This window comes from Lepeophtheirus salmonis, chromosome 2, assembly GCF_016086655.4.
Source record: "Lepeophtheirus salmonis chromosome 2, UVic_Lsal_1.4, whole genome shotgun sequence".
Taxonomy (NCBI): Eukaryota; Metazoa; Arthropoda; class Copepoda; order Siphonostomatoida; family Caligidae; genus Lepeophtheirus; species Lepeophtheirus salmonis.
The window spans coordinates 3,353,311-3,379,043 of NC_052132.2; the positions used below are offsets into that span (position 1 = coordinate 3,353,311).

The following is a 25,733-nucleotide window of genomic DNA, read 5'->3' on the forward strand; positions in this document are numbered from 1 at the left end:
AATTAAAGCCTTCTTTTTAAAATTTGGAACTTCAAATATATTTTTAAATCCTCTACTTTGTCGTTTCATTAGTTATTATTCGGAGAATATGGTTCATAATGAAATACAATTTCATGGAGTGTGACGTTTTCAAATCTACTGTAACGGATAAAAAACGTCTAAGTCAATTAATTATACGTAGTATATCTTCATTAAACATTTTGCTTATTAATACTTTCATTATACCCTGAAAAATAATAATAAAGCAGGCAGATGATAATCACATCAGTATTTTAAACAATGATACCATAAGTTTTTCTCTCCCCCCTTTTCCTTGCACGCGTTTTTCTCACAGAATTATCAACTTTGTAATATAAATAAGGTTGATAATATATAGATGATAAATAATAGATTGATCCAAATAATATTTTCTTGTTCTGACATCGGAATCCAGTTAAATATGTCATAACTTTAGGTTGCAAAACACAAGCGAGACGTGGAGTTTAATCAATAAGATAATCACCCCTCTTCTTCATGTGGAAGTTGCTGTATACAATTGTGCACAGGATAGATATATCTCTACCAATGAGATCTAACTAATTATTACTAATAAAGTAAATATCAAAATCATAAAATTAGACATGAAATATACTAATTAAAAAAATGTTAGAAATAAATCCATCTTAAAGATTTAGAGCAAAAGCTAAATATGTAGTAATTTCCGGCGATATTACTCCTTATTAAGAGCATCAAAAAAGATTTTTTCCCCTTTATTTATGATTATATAATAACATACTATTATCATGAAGGATATACACAATTGCTAATTATAATGGTACACCCAATGCAACTACCTCCGTTGTTGTGACCATTTAAGAAGTTGTTTTTGCCTTTTATGAGTTTTCTGAACACCATTTCTTGGAGCCTATCAACCATAGCTAAGCCTTAAGTGATTAAAAAGTAATATTTATTGACTATATAATATTGGGAAACCTAATGATCATACCCAAGTCTTTAAGTGAAGAAACTAGTCTCAGACAAACTAGTTGCAAACCATCCAAAGCTACTACCCCCGTTGTTGTGACCATTTAAGCAGTTGTTTTTGCCATTTAATGAGTTGTGTATCATAATTCTTGATATGTTTAGCTAAAATAGAATCATATTTTATGGTTAGATTAAAAAAAAATTGAATACTTACTGTTAGGTAGTACAAAATTCAGAGTTCCATTTCGAAATTAGTAAATATTTTATAGTTTTTACTGATAACTTGATCGTAATTTGGTGTGAATGACTTAAAACATTTTTATATGTATTTCTATAAATAACATCAGTACCAATATCCTACATTAATTTAATGATGGTTCCTTGGGAAGGGATAGGTTTACCCGTGTATTTTTCCATAAATTTTTTGAACATAGATGATTAGCAATTGATAAGGTTATATTACATGCAATAAGCATCTTTGTGAGATCAGAGTTAAAGTCTGACTGGATGTATTCATCATTAACTTGATTTTATAGATGAATATCCATACTTTTGTTATGAGATGAGGATAATGAGTGGTGTGTAATTCTAGACAGGGGACTAAAGGCACATTTATATCGATACATCCGACAAGCCATCTGTTTCTCATCCAGTAAGTATTTTCCAAATTCCTGGTCCTCCATTTTCAGAAATCCAGACAGAAGGCGACGTTATTTTAGGCATTTTATTCAGTTCTCTATCGACTATCAGCATCTAATATTATATTAATATTGAATAGTATAGGCGGGGATGATAACGTTCTTGATAGAAGAAGATGTATACTATTTAAACAATGATGCCATGCTTATTTATTCCTTCCTCCTCGCACGCTTTTCTATTCTTACCAAAATTATCACCCTTAAACATAAATATGGGTGAAGCAGAGAAATAAAGAGAAAAGTTTTATTTACCATAGGATTAGCCGGAAATATATTCGAAAAACTTGCAAAAAGGGGAATATACAATAGAAAAAAAAATGAAATAAATAAGGAATGAACAAAGATAAAGGATATTGTTCCAACTTTGTACATCAGAATGTAAAAATAATTAGAAATTATTTGAATTTTTTTGTATTTTTTTCACTTTGCAAATTATCCTTCAGGCTTGATTGAGCCTCATTGCGGCCCGGTTCTGGCCCGCGGACCGTATCTTTGAACCCATGCTCTAAGTATTTACCGGTACCATTCCATTCCATTCCATTTACCAGTTACATATGTAATAAATATGTAACTAATACAGATTAATTATCGGTACATTATTTTGACTTACAAGTTCATCGTAGTTTTCTGGTAAAACTAAGTTAGTATATCCATAGGGAATTATACTGGAGGTTGGGAGATCAGTGCAGATTCAAAGTTCCGTTTCAAAGAAGTGGAAAAAAATTGCAAAAATCAAAAAAATATAACTTATTAAATTCGTCTCGATATTGGGAGAACGTATTGGAGAAATAGGAAGTTTCTTCGTTTGTTTGGTGGAAAAGAGGATAAAGAAGGCAGTTTAGAGAATGTGAAAATATTAATGCTAAAATGAAATTGAGGAACAACCCGAAGAAACTGATCATGTTTAATATATAGTCAAGTGTATGATCGTTAGGAGAGTGTTATATATTGATGAATTTCATACTTGTAGATATAATATTGTTACTACGTGTACCTATATTATATATGTCATGCAAGATGATCGTGTAAAGCAATAATAAGATGTACAGTTTAATATAGACCATGATGGAACAAGTTGCATAAGTCTTACTCTTAAAGATCATTACACAAACTATTCAATCAAAAACGGAAGGGAACAAATAGTAATAATTAATATTAACAATGAAGACAGTTTAATAATAACAAACAAATCAATGAAGGAAATATAATTAATGAATTAAATTTTGTAACTTTTGTTAAAAGCTGACTTAATTTCGTCTCAAGTCCTTCTCTCTAATATTCCTTGAATAAATTCCCCAATTCATCCTTCATTAAATCCTCTTTATAGCGGCCCGTTCAAAGTAAAAAGAAAATTACAAAACATTTTGCTGCCGAAATCAATGGAAAATCGAAGTTAATTTAATTCTATATTGTAAAACCAAAATTAATACAAGGGGCGTTGCAAGCTTTCATAATTTGAGTAGGCTTAGCTTCAAAAATTATCAACACCCTAACATTCATATTAGTTTAATATAACCAAAAATAATTGTAGACTAACAATTAAAGTGAAATAATAAGCATGTAGATGTTACATTAATATGTATTTTAAATTTTTTCAAGGTGAGTTTGTCCTAATTCAGATTCTAGCATGCAAATAAAATTATGTAATTTTAATAATCTAATTTTTTTTTTAAAGATTCATTCTCAGTAAGGCAGATAATACAAAGTTTTTAAGGCTAAAACCGTTCCTTTGTTTCTTGATGATTTTTAAATTACATACATACTTTTAAATTAACATCAAATGAAATATAAAGCAGCGTATGTACTTAATAATATCAAAAGGAGGTGCATATTGAAATTAAATGTACATAACAATACAATACAAACATAAAGTGAATCATTTATTACTTTCCTAATACACTTGCTACAAGATTTAGTAGCCTATATTAAGGAGTAAACTAATTCTTTTTAACCATCAGTTGAATAACAAAAATGATGATCATTAGATTAGATTTATTACTGAGTCTATTTCTTGTGAGTTCCTCCTCTTCAAAGTTAGAGAATCTGTGATGTAGGATCATTCGTGAAAATTATGATGGGCAAAACCGTGTTTCTAGGAATTATCTCGCTGATGATAATAGTTGCTTGTGCTAAATATATCTAATGGCTCCTTATACCATAAATAATGAATATCCTTCTAAATACGTAAGGATGTTTTGCCAACCTGGCCTACAATACAAGAAGAGGAAAACATATCCTCCATTTACAAATACCTGATGGAAAATCAAGTTCCATGGTGAGTGTCTGTAAAGATTTTTTTTTTTGTTTTATTCTATGCCTGATCAGGATGAATACGTCAAAGTTAATTGAACAAATGTGATTCGAACCAAATTCAAAAACTACTTTAAAATATGGGACGTTGTCTTTTCTCTACTTCCGGTAATTATTATGATGGATGCACTTTTTTAATACATTTTAGGATAAGTATACTCTTGGTGAACGTAATGTGGATTTAATCGCTTTGCAATTATTCATTCAAATCATGCTTACAAGAAATTGAACAGATCATTTTATTTTTTTCCAACCCACAAACCTGCATACGGCCATTTTCCCGTCCTCCAAACATGTTTTTAAGTGTTTGTAAAAAGTGAATCAAATGCTGATACATAGCAGTACTTTGCAATTTTTTTGCTGGAAGACATGAGTTTGCACACTCCAAAGAAAACCCTTGATAGACAAAAAATAAGACGAGAAATACAGAGAGTAAGATAAATTCATAAAAAATTCTCCTAAGACAGTTCCTTACAAATTCGAATCTTTCTCAAAAGTTAAAGAAGATGAAAGTTCGAAACCAATGCAAACTTGATTTATTTTATTAAACATTACCATGTTTTACCGAAAAGTGGAAAAACTGAAGATCAATCAAGAGAAATACTTTCAGTAATAGAAGAACATGAAAGCTTGGAGTCATTAATTACAGTTGTATGTGATGGTTGCAATACAAACGTTGGGACTTTGTCTATAATCATTAGAAGATTGGATCTCTCGATTGGAAGACCAGTACAATGGCTCATATACCTTCTACATATGAACGAATTACCCTTCGGAGAAATTTTAAATACTTAGATGGACCACAGAAAGGACCAGGAACTTATGAGGGACCAATAGAAAAGGCTATCTATAATAACGTATCAAAAAGACCAATAGTTGAATAAAGTATTATTTCAGTTCAAAGTATAATTTTGCATGCGTAATCAATGTAAAACTATGCAGTGAGGGGGGGGGGCAATATTGATCCCTAGAAGCCAGGGTAATAACGTAACAAAAAAAAATTATAAAATTTATTTTCAATGTTTGCATATGTGTAATTAATAATGTTTATTAATACTTATTTTTAATTTTCGTTATATGAAAAAAGCTTTGCTTCATACAGAAGCATTTAAGCAAAACCGGGTGTGGGGGTCTCGAAAAATTTCATTTATTTGCAAAAGCCCCTTTTATCAATATGCAACTTTCGAGAAAAGAGGAATGACATATGGGACTTTTTGATTCATATGATACCCCCTAATGTACTTATTCATTTCTTAATTTTTTTTTTTTAAATATCAAGAATGAATATCCCAATTGGTATTGGAGAAAAGAAAAGATGCTGTTGGATAGATTATTTTTATATGAAAGGAAATTGCCAGATAACTTGTGAATATTGTTACTAGTGGAATCAACAGAATTTAAAAAATATATTTCACATTTTATACAATAAATAAGCATTAAAAAATACCGAAAAAAACACTTTCTTGTCGGTTTTTCCTTTTAGCATACAGACTCATATCAGTTATCACACATATGTAACTGAAAAAGGTCAAAATCCATTGTAGAATGGGCATGTTTAAAAAAAAGAAACAGAAAATCAACATGGTAACCCTAACAACTTCAAGAATGTGTTGGTGGAGAGAAAGAATAATGCTCCTGACTTTTCATTAGATCAGTTACAATCAGCTGTGACAAGAGAGGAAGGAAAAAGGATATAAACAAGGACATTTGCTAGAATTACTCCGAGTTTTATGACAAGTGTATACTTTTTTGGGAATTAGTATAAGTTGTTATAAATAAAACCTTCGCTTATTTTGTTAAGATGATTTTTTACTGCGATCCTGTCATTTAGTCATCAAGTACTCCCTGATAATGTAGTATTGTATTTACAAATAGTGGCTGCCCAATATTGACATCAACGAGACTATTAAAAATGTCAAGATGTTTAAGAAATGTCCTTTAAATATCAGATATTTGAAAGAAAAGGGGCATTATAAAGATCACAAAATACAAGAATGCTATAAACTACTACCCTTTTTGTAATTTATCCAATGATGTGAACGAGTTGATAAAAAAGATTTATTTGCCCTTCACAAGATATTTAGAGACAAGGTATATCAGAGACGCTGTGAAGATTTAGGCCTCTCTCAATAACCAAGGACAATGAAACTAATGGACTGTATTACTTACTCTATAAAAAAACGCGGGACAATAATAACACACGTCGAATTGTATAGAGTTCTACCAATGAATTCTATACTTCGAATCAATAATGTATCAAAAAGGACAGAAAAAATCTGTTGAATATAATCAGAATTGCCAATGTGTGATTATATAGCCGGACATAAAAAAAACTCAGATTCTAACAGAAAAATTTCATGAAAATTTCATTTTTAAACACACCCAAATCTGTGACGTAATAGTTGAAACACAGTTTGTTTTGACCTTTTTCACTCTTAATTTAAGAATATTCTATGGTTACTCTTCAGTCTTCACAAACACAACATAATTAGAAATAATACATTTTATTGACATCATTATTTAAGTAATGTTTGTCTTAGAAATTAAATTCTCAAGGAGCTCAAGCAGACTAGATAGGGGTTTGAGTATAAATCAAAAAGTGACCGGCATTTCAAAAAAAAATATAAATATACTAATAACTATGTTTTCTATATTTATTCAAAATCAAAAAAGTTATGAAAAAAAAAAAAGAAATCGACGAAAATTGCAATTTCGTTTTTTTCAGGTCCCAATAAGTATTGGATTTCTAATTCTATTAAAGTTTTAAGAAATTTGCCTGGAAAATCGTTTGCATATAAATAGGATACTTAAAAATTGATGTTTGACTGAAATCTGAAAATTTTCAATTTTTAAGAAGAAATGTGACAAAACGATGCATTTTGGACATCAAAATCGAAACCCAGGATCTTATATATAGTATTTTGATTTTTTGGAACATTTTATTAAATAACTTTTGCAATATTTGTAAAAATAAAACAGTTATAGATGCGATTTTATGAACGACATTATTTTCCATAAATTTATTTTTGCAAGTAAGAAAAAAATATTGGAATATTTTTGTTTCTCTTTACAATGCAACAGTTTTTTGCAAGTATCAATTTCACTATTTTTGTCAAAAATAAAAAAAATTGAATTCTCATATAGCAAAATTTTTCATGAATATATGTTGGTATCTTATTTCAAGTTTATAAAACAATTATTATTTTAATTTATAATAATTGATATACATATGATAATGCTTACTCCCACCGAGTGAGTCTAAAATTTACTTTTTTGTAACCGTGCAAGGTCAATAGAAATTCAAGGTTATATTATAACGCTTTTCCTACGAATATTTTACTTTTACCAGGGTTTTTAAAGTGACGTCAAAGGCTATAACTATTACCAAGAGTAAATATATATCGCCATCCTTGACTGTGACTGTTAGAGAATCGCTGATATACTCTATGACGTCATATATGTCTGTCTTGCTAAACAGTCAGTATGGTACATCAAATTGAAAATTCTAGCAAACCCGATTACATTATAGCATAACCTTTTTTTTTCTATTAGCCTTCGTAATAGTTATACTCTTTGACGTCACTATTAAAAAGTGTGGTGGAAGTCAAATATGAGTCGAAAAGCATTATGGTATAACCTTTTATTTTCATTTTACATTTAGCATTGTCAATATGATTTCCTGCTCCCTCCTTAGTCCTTGCAACGCCAGATAATCCTTGCAAGGATTTTATATAATTCTTAAATACAAATTAGGCCCTTCATCAATCAAAAAAAGAAAATATATACATAATAATAAAGTACCAATCCTCAAAAAATTTAATACAAGAAGTATATGATAAATTAAGATGGATGTAATGAAGTGTATTCCATACCCTTGACCAATATTTCAGTTTTGGACATAAAATAAAATAATTTCTTCACTATTTTCAGACAAAATTTAACTAATATTATTTTTGGTAGTGCACGGATAAAAAAATAATAATATGGACATTTAACAGATATATAAACACAACAAGTAAACTTCAGAAAATAATAACATTAGAGGTATCAAAAACTTCATCCTTAACAGGGGCATCGATAGCCTCTTTTTCGTAGAGCTCAAGCACCCTCCCCCTTCCATCCGAAATTATAAAAGCTAGCAACACCTTTGCACCTTGGATTAATTTCGGGTTTACATTATAGACTTAAATGACTTAGGTTTTCCATTGATTTCTGCAGCAAAATGTTTTGCAATTTTCTTATTAGGTTAAATAGGCTCCCATAATGAGGATTTAATGAAGGACAAATTGGTGAGTTTATTTAATTCAGGGACTAATAGAGAGAATGACTTGAGACAAAATTAAACCAGCTGTTTAACTTCATTTTTTACCGTTATTTGAGACTTTATAAAAGTGATATTGAGTGATAATTAAGTTAAAAGTATTCCTTGACATGACGTGGTTCTTCTAAAGATTAGTTTTTCAACCCAAGAAATTAATTTAAATTATCTACTAATTTGAAGAAATAAAAAATGCATGGCTTTTGAGATCTTACACTTCCTGAAGTTGATTGATATGACCATTGGCTATTATTTCTTAGTATTTAATCATAATAAGAATATGGTGTTAGTGAGACAGATACATTTATTCAACTCATTCAAGAGGGTTTGAACATCCTCCCCTTTGAGTCTTTAAAATGAAATTAGGATGAAAACCTAAATTAAAGAATTTAAAAATCTATAAGTGCCCTCCTTTTCTTCGATCGGGAACTTGCGTTTGTTTATAGATACAGGATACTGCATACACTTGTTTTTAGGATAAGTGCAACCTTAAAAGCTTTATAATGGCCAATATTAAAGTAAACATCTAATGTATAATTTATAAAAATCCTAATTTACAATTTTATGCAAAAAATTACAAGCAGTTGTAATTAATATGCAGCAGCATACTACGAATCATTAATCTAAATTAATATTAATCTAATTACTATTATATAACCCATTAGTAGACTTAAGATTTGTAAGCGATTGCTCAATCACTCAAAAAATTGCTCACTTTGACCTTTTTGTGTAAAAATGGCTCATTTTGCACCTTTTTTTTTTTTTTTTTTTTTTGTAAAAAAATCCCTCTTGAATCCTGGAACAAAAGGGATAATACTTTTACGCCATATTGCAAAGTTTAGCATTTTTCAGTGGGAGTGATGATTAGAGTCCTCCATCTAACAAGATTCCGGAAGATCTCACCAACTTCAAAATTGCTCCGATTACAAATATAAACGTTGAACGGTCTTTGTGTACTTTTATTTTTATAAATAAATTATGAATAATATGAAACTAACCTAGTTGCTTTAAATCATCCCTATAAAACGGGATCTTACTTTAAATAAAAAAATGCTCATTTGGATATTCTGGGTGCTCATTTTTTAAAATTTTATTGGTCTTTTTTAGCTCATTTTGGCTAGAAAATAGCTCAAAAATCCTAAGTCTACCCATTAGTTTTATAACCATGTTTTATTTATTTACTTGATCTATCTAGTTTCTCTCGATCTTAAACCCTTGATTTTAGAAGATGACACTTTTTTAAATTATATACATATAATCAGTGTAGTTTATAAAATATTTTTTTCTTACTTGCTAGTAAATATAAATTTATTTAAAAAATTCCATTAAATTCCTTTTACCCATCATTTTTCCCCCATCCCATTCCACTCGTTTTCCATAGTATACTTCGTCACTCATAAGGCAAACTTTACTCATGCGCCTAGATAATTTATAATTGTTTTATCTAATCACAAAAAAATAACTGTTCAACAGAAAAAAATGGTACAAAAACAGATTTTGATCACCTAGTTCCAAATATGACCTTATTATTTTTCTGCTTTCCTCTTGGCCTTTAGAAAAAGGACATACAATTTTTTTGCTATTTTTAAGGTTCAGAGCTTTTTTAAGCGCTTGTTATTGAATATTGGGATACATTATACGAATATATTTTAAAGGCCAATGTTGAAAAATTCTAAAGCTCTTTTTAAAATATATTTACCATCCTTATAACTTGAGTTATTGTTATTTAAAGTTGAAAATAGGTGCCTTTTATTCAGATCTTGCTCATAGCTACAAGACGAATATATTCAAGAAAATTAAAAGTATCTCATATGACAGCTGGCAGTCTCTACTTTAACTTTAAAAAAAGAGCTTCACCAAAAATACTCTAATGGCCATAGCTCATGGACAGAACGCTCCGTAGTTATTCTCTTGAACTTGATGTGTGTACGCTTGCGCCCCGGTGATTCCTAGAGAAACAAATATACTTTATCTATATGGATTTTACAAAAGATTCCTAGGTTAGATGGAGTAATTCTAATACTATAATGTTTACTTATACTTAATCAGTTCAACTCCATCTAACCAATTAAAGAAACATTAAAAAAAACTCTATAACATTGTCAATTTGAGATTATGCCACGACAATAACTCGAGGATAAAACTTATTTTTGAAATGTTTAAGTTATATACATTAATATTTCTGGAGAGTTTTTGAAATAATTAATGTAAATTATATTGGTGATATATTGCAGCTTATTTAGCCTTGAGTTTTTATTAATTGTCTTATTACGTATAAATATTTATAGATTTTAACTCATACAATCTGTATTGAAAAACCGTATTAATAATATTTTTTTATTAAAAAAAGAAAATATTCGTGAATTTCTTCTAAGCCAATAATTTGATGGATACCATTTTCATCGATTAAAATATTAAGATGAGCTAAGCATATCCCTAGAGCATTCACTCACTCCTAAAATAGGTCTTGCAGGATCCCTTGCTATTTCCATAATGTTTCAAAGCTTCAATAGTAGAATTATAAGAGAACTGCAATGATATATTGATATACTGACTTTGGTTTTTTCAATAGGTTGAGGAAATAAAACATTGTGAGAGAGTTGATGTGTATATTTGATTCCTTATATAATTATCCGTATAGACCGTATATCACGGTCTCCAACTTATAAATAAATTGATGAAGATGAGTGATTTCTTTGTTATATACATCCAGGAAACTGAAGGACTCTTATTAATGGAATAGTTTTCTTAGAGTAGGAGACGAATCAGAGTTGACTTTCAGTAATTTCAAAGAAGGAGCTGTGGATGGAGGATGAGAACTCTCCCTGCTCCTCACTGGGTATATCCGTCGATTATTCTGTCGTTTTATGGAACTCCTTAGTTCTTATATGTAGAAGTATACGATGATTCTGTGGAAGATCTGAAGGAATCTATGTATATGGACAATTATTAACAAGATCAGAAGTCACTAGTCACAAGTCACCTTGATATGAAGAAGTACCTGCACAATAATCTATATTTCCATTAAAGGAGATTAAATCCACTGAGTGAAACACTTGTTCATTGGATCGCACCTTAAGAGTCGAGATCCTTTGACCAGACCATAACATTGAAGAGAGTAATCTCATCTACCACCTTGATAAATTCTCAACTCACGTTGTTATATTAATAATATTGTTTCATTTCAGAATGAATAATACATTTGTGACGTCCCTCAGCTCAACCAAGGACTCTGTAATTGGGCCCCCAAGTAGTAGCCAGCAATTAGTTTGAGACAGACATGTGATTCAAAATAAATCACTCTGGTGTGTTGATTGACAAAAAGGCAGTGTCATACATCACCTCAGAAAGCAAAATCAACACTGTGATTCAAGCCATCAATTTGGCTTCCTTTCTGGGAGAAAAAGAAGAATTGAATCAAACAGAGACCTGGGAAGACATTCTCAACAAGTTAGTGAAGTTTCTCAACTCCTCAGAGATTGATCCTACACAAGCTTCTATGAGTATTCTGAGTCTTGTCAAATTCCGAGGTAAATAAGATATTTGTTAATAGTAAGCTTCTTTTTTAGGTATTACTTATTTCTACAATATAATAATATCATTAAATATTTTACTTTTTTAAATATTCAGGTATGACTACTTCAGAAATTAAGCACTGCAGATGAAGACCTGGTAAAGCTGAGCTCGTTTTGACAAACTAACAACAGATGAACCAAGGGAGAGATAACCTTCTAGTACATTGATACAGCTGTACATCATGCCAAGAGTTAATGGTCATCAGAGAACACCTCGGACTCAATAACCTTCGATAGCCCAACCAATGAGCATGTAGACCTGAAAGAGTTCATCGACATAATGAACAGAGGGGGGTTGTCGACTCCATCCGACCTTCTCTCCCTCTCCTGTCTTTATGCTCACTCCATGTTATCTTACATCACAGCTACTCCTGAAGAGAAAGACAGTTTACTTGGCACACCAAATCCTAGAGCTTCATTTGTTGCCACATTCATACATTCATAGACAGGATGCAGGACAGTTTAAACTCTGACATTATCGCCGTTGTGGGAGTAAAGTGCGAGGAAGGACACCCCTGGTCAGCTTTTCTTCAAATAATTTCATTCGCTTTTTTTTAATGTCATGGGCAAAAATTTAAGTGCTAAACTGAATGATGACATCGGATTTTTAACAAAAAAAGAGAATGGCAGCTAAGAATTTATAAGCTAATAGAAAAAAGCTAAATTTCAATCAAAATCTTCTGACTTGTAGACTTGAACCAACTTTGTACTTTTTGGTAGTGCCTTTTTCTTTTTTATATGCTTTTAATGCTTATTTTGATTAAAGTACTAATAAAATACCACTACTATTAGAAATATATAGCCTCATTTTTCCTAGCAAAATACTTTTAAAAACTCTTTATTTTGTAGCAATACCCTTTCAGAAAGACATTATATATGTTTGAGGTACCTGTAAAAGAAGGACAGTTATAAGCATACACATCAAAAGTGAGCAGCTATCTCTGTTTCTCTTGGAATTGCTCTAAGTAAGGCGGTATCAAGTACGGGGGTTCTCTCTTTGTTTGGCCACAGATGGATCGTAACACCAGACTGTTGTGGCTCGTTGTCATAGCCTGTTCTACACCCTATAGCACTACACTTTGTGGGCATGATTAGAATTACAAAACATAATAAAGATGGCGTCCACAATGTAACTAATAGTTATTAGTTATTACATTATTACTTATTATCTTACCAAACACATTGCATTGTTTTTTTTCAATGGACCCATGGTGCACGCGTATTTGAATTCATGTTTGCACGTGCCCGGTCCTGCTTACAGGAGTCCTTGGCTCAGCTAATCAGAAACTACCTTGATGCAAAGAGTACTTTATTTCGTACTCCTTGGTGTGCGTGTGTGTACGTATGTTACGCGGATTAGCAAGTTTGTCTTAGTATAAAATATATACACAAGCCGTATGTCCGTCCACTAAAACAAACGCATAACCAGGATATTTAGTTCACAAACGGAGACAGATACAGCCTTTAGACCAGAAATAAAAGTTGTTCAGAATTCTGAGATACGTTCTTCAGGCCATGTTTAATTCTGGTCAGACTAGATTCCTAGGCTCTGGAGAAAAAGGTTTTTTTTCGCAAACAAGATGATTTTTTTTCACAAAACGATATCAATTCTCCGTATCTCGAAGTTTTTTTCCAGTATGGGTTGTAGATTTGAAGATGCACCAAAAAAATTAAAAATCCATAATACGAACATTTATTAAATACGAATTTAAAAAGGGAATTAGAAAGAGAATTGGCGAGTTTGCCTTAGTATGTATTAATAAAATAATTCGAAATAAAATCTATAATACCGGTACACCCTAGTACTTACTAAAATAATTAAATATATTAAATCATAGGCAAAATGAAGTTGCGCATATAAAAAATGATACATTTTCTGGCATATTTATGCAATAAATAATTATTATTTACTTTTTTAAATGTATTTTTGTGATTTAATTTATTCAAAAAATATACCAAATACTGTGATGTGATGTACATTTCATAATTTGAAATAAAATATTAAAAAATACTTGTAATGATGAGTATCTTAGAATCAGCTCCTCAAAGGCACATAGTAAATATGCCAATTATTATATAAGGCAATATTAATTCATGATATTCAATGAAAAAATGAAAATATCACCCAGACAATACTGTCTACCATAATATTAATATTATTAATTAAATGATCATCATTCTTTCGATCCTCTCTCTCTTTCTTAATTAAAGATTTATGTTATAAATATTGTATATTCTTTGCTAAAAAGATTACTCTTAACTTTAACGGTTAAATGTTCAAGCTAAAACAAATTGAAACATTCACTCTACGAAGGTTTTTTTTTATCTAAAAAGTTTTTAATTCAGTGCAAAAATGTGGTCCTTGTGGAAGAGATATTGATTGTAGCAAGTGACTTGTCATAGACTATCTGATGCTGATGAAATAAAAAGATTTTAATATTGTAAAAAGTCAATTAGTTTTTGACTTTTTTATTTTTAACCTTAAAAAATACACTTCCCCCTACTAGAGGTTATGTGATTGACCCATGGTGCACTTCAGATATTAGTAGAACCAATCAGTATAAGAACTCATTGGAATTATAATACTTTTATAACAATACAATAACTTTATGTATGACGTCAAGGACTGGGTAAAAATATTTTTGTTTATTTTAAATTGTCGTACTATGTATGTGTTTCAACTTCCATTAATTAATTATTATTATATATTTTTTTCAACGTATTTATTGGAATACAAAAATAAATAACATTAAGTATGTATTACTTAATTTGCGAAAACATTAATCTTGAGTTCTCGTTTCAAACGTAAATTATTCAAACAAAATATTTCATCTATCATCTGATGAAATTGTATAAGCATGACATTAACCATCTATGTGATGTTTAAACATTTTAGTTGTTACTGATAAGTGATAGCTAATAAGCGATAAGTATTAACAGCTAACAAGATTCAATTCATAAGTAACGTAACTGGGTCATTCCTGGTAAAGTTTTTTTTTTTGCAATTTACGACATGATCATCTCCGATTTTGATGATTTTTAGTGAGCTGGCTTTTCTATATAAAATGAGATAGTGTGTAAAATATTAGGGTTCTGTGTCTCACCTGGGCCGTTCTAGGCCAGCCCAAAGTTGGGCCTAATGCGTTGGACCAGTGTTGTTTAGAAGACCATAATTCCGCTTGTTTTTGTTTTTGCTCGATTTAAAAAAAAAAACGTCAAAAGATGCACAAGAACACAAACTTTAACTTATATTCAATCATAATCTTATTTTGATCAAAAATAAAAGTTTGGGGATCTGGTGCAGCCTTCAAAATGGCGCCCCTGCCAAGCAGCAAACCCGATTTTGTTTTAATTTTCGTAGAACATGTATCAGTATATGTTTTCAAAGAAATCCAAAATTCAGAGTGGGATCACTTCCAACAAGAGCATTATTTAGAGTAAATAGAGCTGCTTTTATAGCATATTTTCAACAGAAATAAGATCATTTTCTGATGAACAGACCGATTCAACGTAAATTTTTTTTGTAAACATTTCATTATGCTAAAAATTCGCTGATGTAATAAATGACATTTGATATTCTGGTAATCTCATCTAAGTCTGTGATATCTATATGGTAAATCATTCACAAAAATGTTTTTATGAATCATCTTCCACGTTTTGTAATGAAGAGTTGGATGGGAAAATTTATTTTTTATGGATTAACCTAGTGTTAATTTTCAATAAGGATCTAATTCAATTTTTTTTTCACTCTCTAAAAAATGTCTGCAACTCACAAAATAATTAACGCCATCAAATTGACGATATTATCTGAATCTCCTTTAAATGGGATCATAATTTATTTTTATGAGTAATATAAACTTAACGTGTTTTAAATGTAGGAAATAAGTCTTCGGCCGATTCTTTAACTATGTGAATTGCAGTTTGAAATATTTTATTGGATGCATTTACCAGATATTGTTTTCCATTTTAATAACTATTCTCCGAATGAAATTAAATACTATATTTGTATTCTTTGATCGTTCGAAATAGGTTTTCTACTGCCATCTCTTAATTTTACATGAAAATGTTTCGATGTAACTTTGCAATTCTCCGTAATTTTTACAATAATGATTTATGATAATTACTTGATTAGTTAATTTATATGCGTATTTGATGCACATGCTCATTTCCTTTTCAAATATAGGTTTAATGCCGTCTAATTTTGCAGTAAAAGTAGTTTTTTTATTTTCAAAAGATGTGAAGATAAAATTTTGACGGCATAAAAAAATTATTATAGAAATTTTTGAAAATATGCACTGGGTCAAATGTGAATATTTTTTTCCACCATCATTTTAAAAATGATTTTTAATATAAGGTGCCTTTATTGATAATTTATTGAAGTATAATTATATGAATATATACATATATAATATTATCTCCTTCTATTCAATATTTTTTGTATGTCAAAAAATAAATAAATATATATATATAGAATGCTTACATGAGGAAAAAATTGAAGGGAGAGACAACTGAGGAATACAAACAACAAAAGGATCAAAATATTCAAATATTATGTAGTAAGCAACCGTTTCGTCGTGCTTAATAATGTGATTTTAGGGGCCTAATGGATAATGAGGCATTCAACTTAGTTCAAATTTTCCTCTTTTCTCTTATCAAAATGGCAAGTATAAATATTAAATCTGTAAAATGCGAAATAGTCCATCGTTATTGTTATAATAATTCATCAATCTCAATTTCCACCCTTAGGAAGGAGTATGATCTCTAAAAGGAATATCCACGATTGGTGTTCAAATTCACCTTGAATTGCATGAAGCCTATAATAACATTATGATGAACATTTTTTAAATTGATTTTTTCTAAACAATTCATAATATTCTCGTTTGTTCTCGTAAATACTTATTTTAATAAAAAATGTTTTAGAATATCTAAGAAAAATAAACATGTAATAAATGAAGTATCATTTATTCGACAAAATATTAAATACTAATAATATTAAGTTTTTCAACATATCATTGATATTTTTCAAATTATTGATTCTTAAACTGAATAAGATATGGCAACTATCAAAGATAACTCCTATCTTGATTTCAGGATGTCTTTTTTTACTCTATTTTTCCACCGCCACCAAGGATTCCATAGTACTAGGTAGGGCATATGTATGAGTAATGACTATATTTACAGTTGGCCTTTTTTCCATGTCATCATAATTCCTTTTTTTAGTACTGTCTTCTTCATAAGTTCTTCGCTTTAAGATTCGTCAATGGGACTCCACTTTTTTAAAGTGTATTGGAAAGTCAATAATGGGGGGCACTGCTCAATCAACAACTAACAAGAGTGCCTTTAACTTTGTGCTTGATGATGTCAGAGTCGTTGAAGTGCTTAAAACATACCCTTGACCATTTGGTTTGTTTCCAATCTTGCCAACGGCAGTTTACTATCCATCGCTTTAGAAGCGCTGGATTTTTAGGAAATCTGAAAATATAAGGTTATAATATATGTGTAATATTAAATTAAGTAACAAGGATACCAAAACATATGATTATTTTATAAAGATATAAAAATGCTTATGGAAAAAAGCTTAATTGCACATTTATCCCACAACTTAATAGCAAGATAGTGCTCTAGGGATATAGAAAAAGCCGGTGTTCTTGAAGTACAATTGAATGCAATGCAAGCAGACATTGAACTCTACGAATAAAAAAATAAGAATGTATCAAGTTCCAATGATATCCACTATGATAAACTTACCTAATACCAAACTCCTTTTGTAAAAATGAGAAGGCTATTTTATCACTAATTATTAATTTATTAAGATTTTAAGAAATGCTACTGATAACTGAAAGGCTAATGTTGACATAATAACTAAATGATTTGATCCTTATGTTTCTTTATTGTTCATCAGCTGACCGCTTTAATAAATTGTCCTCGTCATTTTAGAGAGTAAACATTATAATTTATATCTCTATGATGACAACTTGTAAAATATTAAAAGAGTGCATACTCCTTCTCTAGAGCGCTCCCTGTATTCTCTATAGTAAAAGAGTAACAAATAGGAGGGTCGTAGGTAAGACCGGGAACAGTTACATTTATATTTTTTTGCTCAGGTTGGTTCGACTAAAACTCTCCAAATTTTATCACATCATACCTAAATATGTCTGCTATTGTTTTAATCTATTTGTAGGTTATATTAGGAAATAATTTTTCAAAAATTGCATTTGAATACCAACCTTCCAAATGTTGCAACTGTTCCCGTAGCCAAAGACTATGCATAGAAAATAAAATTATCAATTTTTTTTTAATTAAAAAATCCACAGCTATTCCCAAAAAAATTCAAATATTAAATATTTTGTAAAAAAAAATTCCAAAATTCATGTCTATTCACAAAAAGTTTGAAAAACAAATTCTTAAAAAAAAAAATCCTTAATTTGGGGGGGGGGAGCTACAGCCCCAGACGCCCCTTTTATTAAAAAAATAAATTTCTTGAAAAAAAAAAATACGTTTAAGCCTCAAAATCTGTTTGTATCCAATATTTGAAGAAAAACTGAGAAGAATTATTGTTTTTTTTCCACAATAGACAATTGTGATGTAAATTAAATGGTTATAGTTTTTTGATGTTGATGTTGAGGAAAAGGGATGATTCTAACCGTTCTCTGTCTCCCCTACTACATATTATTGTATTGTTTTCTTTCTTTTTTTGAAGAAAAGGTTGCGAGGTGTTGTATGAGGACGACTATGCTGGCTATCAGTACTACTACTCCCTGCAGCATCCTAGGCAGCTGACGTACACCTCCACTTTCTTTCTCTCTGCTTCTTTCTTTCTTTCCTCCTTTTTTCCCTCCCCTTTTCTTTCTAGCCAGCTAGAGACCTACAGTAACAACTAGGAGTACGTAGACAACTCTTCACTTTTCTAATTTACGTTTTTATTAGTTATTACCTACTTATGAATATTGAATAGGTGAAAACCGAAGCATGTCCATGTCTACATACAACATTGGACAGTTGATTTTCAGGTTCCCATCAGCCTGATGTCTCCATCCTCCCCATCAGCAGGCAATAATATCAATCTAAGCAGGAAGACAGCGCTCTGTGATAAAGACAAGTACTCTGGATTTTCTCGGCCTCTTCTGAAGCATCAGAGGTTTTACCTTGACATTCGCATCAGAACGTCCATTTTGAAGAAATTGATATCCGACATCAATTCCTTAGGCGGAGCAATTGACGACTTCTTCTCCAAGGATATAACGACAGTGATCTCTGATGCGCCGGACCTGAAGCTCCGCATCCTCTCCTCTTCCTCCCCCTCGAGTACAGTGAGCCCTAGCGCCCCACAGCAAGGGACCTGCTCCTCCTCTTGCATCCCAAGGACGCGATCGCGTGTGGACACTCTGCTAGAGCGTGCTCGAGCTGTGCGGAAGTCTTATAGTTGTGATGTCCTGGATTACGCGCTCAAGTGGGGATTGAAAATCTGGAATCTGGACAAAGTACTGATTTGGATCGAGTCCGTTAAATGTCAAAGCATTTTTAAGCGAAGAGACTTTGGGCAGAGTCTGTCCCCAACGGAGGTGACTCATTCTTTTAAACTTCGACTTCTCAAGTCTCCTTTCATCAAGCTTGAAGCCTTTTCGTTAAGGCCTTTGCTATTGGAATTTGGTGGGGGTTTGTCACATACATCTTTCCCTCCAATTATTACGTGGACTGGAAGGTTGGGAGCTTCACCTTTTATTATCAAGGAATCCAAGAAGATTAATGAGAGTGTTAAGGTGACAACGAGATTGCCCCTCAAGAGAAATAAGTCGGGGTTTTGTGAAATTTGTGAGAAGGGATACTCCTCTCTCAAAGAACATCTAAATTCAGTGCCTCATAGAAATAGAATCGAGGATTCTTCTTTTTGGACAAGTTTGAACACGAATGTGACCCACTTGATCATCTAATACTACACTTAGAGATAAATGTTTTGATTTTAGTGGTTTATTTTTTGAAATAAGTAGAACAGTGAGCGTTCTAATGTTATACTCTATTTGGTTTTTAAGAATATGCTAGATCAGTCATCAGTCGTTATAGCTATTGGTGATGCGGTAGAATTACTTCTACCTTGTACTGATCGACGAGTATCGCCCAATATCCGAAGAAGTCACTTGATTAAAGGAAAAGGACTGCTTATCGGGAAATGGATGACCAGCAATCAGCACAAAAGGGGAACGTTATCTATGACTTGTTTTGATATTATTAGAAGAAAATATATCAAGATGAAATGTCCTAGGAAACGTAGAAGTTTGTCAACTTCTCCAAAAAGGCTTACACAAGATCAATCTCTCTCTGCAAGTCAAATGGGGAACTTCAACGATACTTCATCTCCAGCTCAAAAGGTACACCAAACTGAAGCTTTAACGAAAATAGAGGAAGTAAATCACTCAGCTGTTTTGAATTCCAAACTATTGAACTTGAATTGTGAGCCTTTGAAGGATGTTAATTCCATGTATGTGTCTTTCGAGCACTCTCCATCACACGAGGCTTGGTATAACACATATTTTCGAAATGATTCTTCTTTAACTCAACCAAGACCATCTAAAATGTCATCTCTTTTATTACCCTATGAGATGCCTATAAGTAAATTCTACTACAACTACGAAACTGCACAGGAAAGATTATCTAAAGCTTTTGAGAGAAAGCAAAGATCATTAAACATTAATAGTGATATGAAAAAACTTGTTCTACCCAAAAATTGCACCAATGATGACATAGGGCGTAAATCGCCGAGATGTCATCCCTCTACTCAATCTCTTCTTTTGTGTGAAAATGATCCTGAAAATTCATTGTTCGATGATATGTCAAACGATTCTCTATCCATTCGAAGTAGCAGTGTTGAAGAAGATGAGTCTCCAAAAAAACACATTGGTGAAACAATTGATGAAATTCAATTTATCTCGCATAAGCTTGATGCATTTTTACGCCAAGAAATTGTCTCAGATACTTGTGATGGACATAACGGAAAGAAAAAAAGATCTAGTGTAGATGATTTAAATGATAGAATGGATGATATTGTCGCTGGGAATGTGGACTCTGTTCTTTTAGATTGTTTAGAGGATGAACTACCAAGTGTGTCAATTGGTAATGATAACGATCCCATGAGCCTTCTTTGTGAAGTTCCATTATGTAAAAGCTTTATGAATAATTTGCATAGTGAAAACTCCGTGAATACGACAGGATCCGAATCTACCACAGACTTAGAAGGAGATGAAGATGAGTTTGATATTATGGAGGGGTATAATCCTGTTGTTGCTACGTCTCCTCCTCCTCCTCCTCCTTCATCATCTGTTGTTCTCCAACCGCAAGCTCTCAGTCCTAGACCTAAACGTTTTCCTCGCAGAAAGAAGGATCCTCCAAAAAGACGCATGCTACGATCATCTACTTCAGAGACCGTGGCAAATAGTAGACTTAAAAGACCTTCAGTTTTAAAAAGTGCGGAAGTTATCAGTTATAAAGAAGTGGACTCTGACTCTGAAGACTTGTTAGAAGATTTGAATTCCACCAAGACCCCCACCACCAATACCACCCCAAAAGGATCTTCCAATAATCATAACTCTCATTCTAGGAGTAATTCTTCTCGTAAAAGAAAACGAAGATAATTAATTATATTATTATTTTTCACTATTTTTTTTAAAATTTTCATTACATGATATTGAAGGTATATAGTATAATAACTTCACTAATTGGATTGTTTTTATTTGTGTTTACTTTTAGTAACTAAGAGACATTGTCTAATCATCCATTTGTATCTTTTATCCATTAATAAATATGATTACCCCTGAATTATTCTGTTAATCAAAGACGTCTTCATGTGTACTTTTAAAGCTGTTTGATTAGATAAGAATTTGATCTGGAATGAAATTCAGACGTGTCGTAATAATGTGAGAGCAGAAAAGAAAAGTCAATATTTCACTTATTTTTGTGTGTGTGTGATTTAGTTCGTAATTTGGAACATTGTGTGAAATAATTGTATTATCATAAATATAGATGAAATGTAACAGTGATGTTGTATTGGCATATTTTTGACTGTCTTATCTAAAATATCAAGCCATTAATAACGTCGGGTTTTTTTATTTAAAATAAAAAGAAATATATTGCTTTTGTAGAAAAAAAAGAAAAATGTTTTTGTATTTCTTTATCCAATTTTGTTCGTGGCCTGAGGTATTAAATGTACGTAGAAAAAGCAAAATTGAAATCCCAAGCTCTGACTTCAATATTATCCTCGTGCATGTTAATTGAACAAATGACATCCAACTTGAACGGAACCACTAATGCCCAATTCATCGAATTTTGCTCGTAGCGTATGAGGCTGGAGACAGAATGTGAATCAAGCTCCTCCAATCCCTGTTGGAACATGTGAATATTCAATTCCCTATGATTACAGATTCTTGAAAAACGGAGAACAATTTTTACAATATGATAGTGGTGAACACGATCCTTAAAGAATATTGAGTTTTGGATCTGAGGATGCATTAGAGGATCTCGCTTCATGTAAGGATTGGGCTTATGACGGAACATTCAAAAACTATTACCAGCCTTTTACATTGCGCATAATTCTTGGATATGTATTGGTGCCAAGATTATTTATCTTACTACCAAATAAGTATGAAGCTACATACAATAGACTTTCTACTACTTCGAAGTATCCAAAAACATTATTATGGCCGGAAACATTAATGATGGATTTGGAAAAGGCAATTCTGAATGCCTTTGGAAATGTATTTCCTTTAACAAACATTACGGGATGTTTATTCCATATGTCCAAAAATATCTACAGACACAAAGTAAACTTAGGTTTAGAACTAAGATAAACCAACAATGCCGGTTTTAATTTAAAAATTAAATATTTTACGGTGTAAGCATTTTTGCCGATTGCAGTTGCTTTGTCGAACTTACCAATGATAATGATTTAGACCAAGAGTTGGTTTCTTATTTCGAAACGCATTACATCAGGGGTATGAGAGGCAAGGAAGAAGGAGAGTGACGCCAACAATCCCAATCGAACTGTGGAATGTTTGCGCGAGAACAATTAATAATAAAATAAGAACTAATAACAGTGCGGAAGGATTCCATAATGACCTTCAAGGCTCTATTACGAATAAACATCCAAATCTTTGGAAATTGATGGATTTTTTAAAAATAGAAGAAGCTTTGCCATGGAAAAAAAAATTGATTCAGAAAGTGAAAATATTGTACCAATGAAAAGTGTTAACAAAACTCGTAGTCTAAGATTGCAAAAAGTAATTGCACAATATAATCCCAATGGAAAATTAAAATTTCTGAAAGCAGTATCTTATAATTTATATTCTTTTTAAATATTTATGATTATCTTATAGGTATATATTTATGCAAATAATTAATTATTAAATAAAACAAAACGTTAGTACGAATAATTTGGATCAAATCAAAAGTTAAATGTGTCGTTCAATTACATGTATTAATTGATTATTTATGAAGACATGTGACATTATATCCAAATATTTAGAAAATAGTTTTTTGAATATTATCAAGATTTATGGGAACTATTTCTAAAAAGTATAGTAGGCATAAAATTAGGACAATTTAAAATACAATAACATTAAGAGAAATATAATGCACCTGATATGTTGTAGGGACTGGAACATTCCCCATCCATACTTACCATAATTAACCATATTAGATAATTACATGAAGTGTCGAATAAATTTTTTTAGAGCCGTTTCAGTAGTGTTTAAATATATATTTACATTTATTAAAACAAATAAATTAATTAATGGAATTAAACATTGACAAAGGAATATAAATTAATATTAGTAATACACATTAATAAAGTGGGAGTCGGATTCTCATTCGGAATTAGAATGAATGAATATATAAAGTTGTATTATTAATATTGTTTGATAAATATGACTGAAGTCTACTATTAAAAATGAAGTGACATATTTTGAAATTTCATTGTATCATATTATAGAATAAACTCAAAAATTCGTTGAAGGAGTCTATAAATCACTTGTTAAGGTTCTAATAAATTGTCTTGAGATCCATTCGAGGTATGAATTCCCAGTTCTAGACATATAACTCTAGTGATTGAAGTCCTTAGAGTGACTACGCAGTGCAGCCTGCTTCCTACTCTTCAAATAAGAAAGAAGATTAATGAAGAGACGAAGAACATCGTTCTCATCTATCTATTTCAATTCTAGGTTGCTCCAAATGTACTGAGCTGTACATTTATTCTCCCTTACATCTCTCGCTTCCTCGTACTCTCCTACGATCCGACCTTTGAGTGCCTCCTCGAATCATCTCAGTGATTTACCTCACAAAATCCAACCACCTCTTCTACTGATACATCCTAGCTAATAACGAAGAGGAAATCATTGCTCTTACCTAATCTGATTTTATGCTTGTTCGTCCCACCATAAGTCTCTTCCAATATGAATAATCCTACATGTCTAAAGTCTAATGATAATTGATAACGGATTATTAAGTGATTAGCACTTCTTCCATTAGAATTTCTATCGTGTTTGTTTATTTTTCTTTAATCATATACTTATTAATACTACTTATTTTCTCTCTGGTTCGAACACATTAGTCATTACATAAGTGAGATTATTATTTATATTAAATTAAGGATGCGAGTCTTCCCCGTTGCGAACTTTAACTTATACGATTTTTCCAGTGTGAGTAATACCAGTACAAGCTTTCCCTACAAAAATTTCCCGTATGCGAATTCTCTTAGATCCGGAAAAGAATATCAACGGTGTTCATTTTGACGTTCATTTTCTTATTGTCCATAACAGTTAGCTTTTTGACTATTTTTCCAAAGATTACTACATCTTTTTTTCTTGATTATGGGTTTAATTATAATTATTATCTTTGATGGTGGTTAAAATATAGATTATTTAGTCTTTTTTTTCAATCCGTTGCTTCGTTTAATTGCACCATTTACTGGAAAATAAGTCATCTCAAAATAGTCTTTAAAATCACAAATATGTTGTAACGGATCAAATAAAAGGTATAATGGACGTTAATGCAATAGTTTATCTAGTATTTTGTAAAGTTTTTAATTAATCTGTCGTTCAAAACACATAAATTTTTACCCAACATTAGCATCTTCAATCTTTATTACTGTGCAATATGAAAGTAATTTGTCCTAACTCCCATTTTTTTCAATATCCATCATTAATTGTCTGGAGAGCGGGGGAAATATTCATATACTGGAATTTCATATTATACAATTCAATTGGAGGTATTTAAAAATATCAACTTTTCCAAAATACTATACTCTGTAATTTCTAAAAATTTAATTCAATTCTCTTGATGTTTAAGAAAGTTGTGTCGTTTTATTGAAATATCATATTTTTTTAGATCCCAGATTTTGGTGTAGGAAATTCGAGTATACGAATATCTTCCCAAGCTCTCCAGACAATAAATCAGAATTATGAAAAAAAAAGGGAAAAAAGAGAGATTAAAAATTAAGATTAAGTATTTTCATATTGTGCAGTAATAAGGATTAAAGGTGCTGATGTCGTGTTCAAAAGGCTCTAAGAGGATTCTACTTGAACTACTAAGCCCCGAGGTAAGTTGAATGTATCCACCGCCGTTTCCCTGAGCATCAAGGTAGTCTTCTAATATTCCAAAATACACCCCGGCCCACAGCTTGTCCGGTGAAGTGCTGGGCCCCAAGGTACTTTAAACTCCGCTTCCGTCGCGTTTCTAAAACCCAAAGAACCCTTTTAACATGCTATAATATACACTGGCCCACATGTATGTAGGTGACTCACCCCTCCAACCTTCAACCAAGGTCTTGCAACGGGTCTTACTATAAGTATGTCTATAAATCTTCTAAATTTATTTTATAATAAC

At 31.2% G+C, this 25,733-nt stretch overlaps 1 protein-coding gene and 1 long non-coding RNA gene across 2 annotated transcripts; one reads left to right on the forward strand and one right to left on the reverse strand.

Annotated features, from left to right (window-relative positions):
- Positions 1-16,810: 16,810 nt before the first annotated feature.
- LOC121132588 (uncharacterized) lies at positions 16,811-18,116 on the reverse strand. Its single transcript, XR_011784423.1, has 3 exons — positions 17,613-18,116; positions 17,392-17,552; positions 16,811-17,336 (listed from the first exon to the last, which is right to left on the reverse strand). It is a non-coding gene; the product is annotated as an uncharacterized lncRNA (long non-coding RNA).
- A 773-nt stretch (positions 18,117-18,889) lies between these two features.
- LOC121132587 (protein DBF4 homolog A-like) lies at positions 18,890-21,674 on the forward strand. The gene has a single exon (XM_071894162.1). The coding sequence runs from the start codon at positions 18,890-18,892 to the stop codon at positions 19,793-19,795; it is 906 nt and encodes a 301-aa protein (XP_071750263.1). The 3' UTR covers positions 19,796-21,674.
- Positions 21,675-25,733: the final 4,059 nt, after the last annotated feature.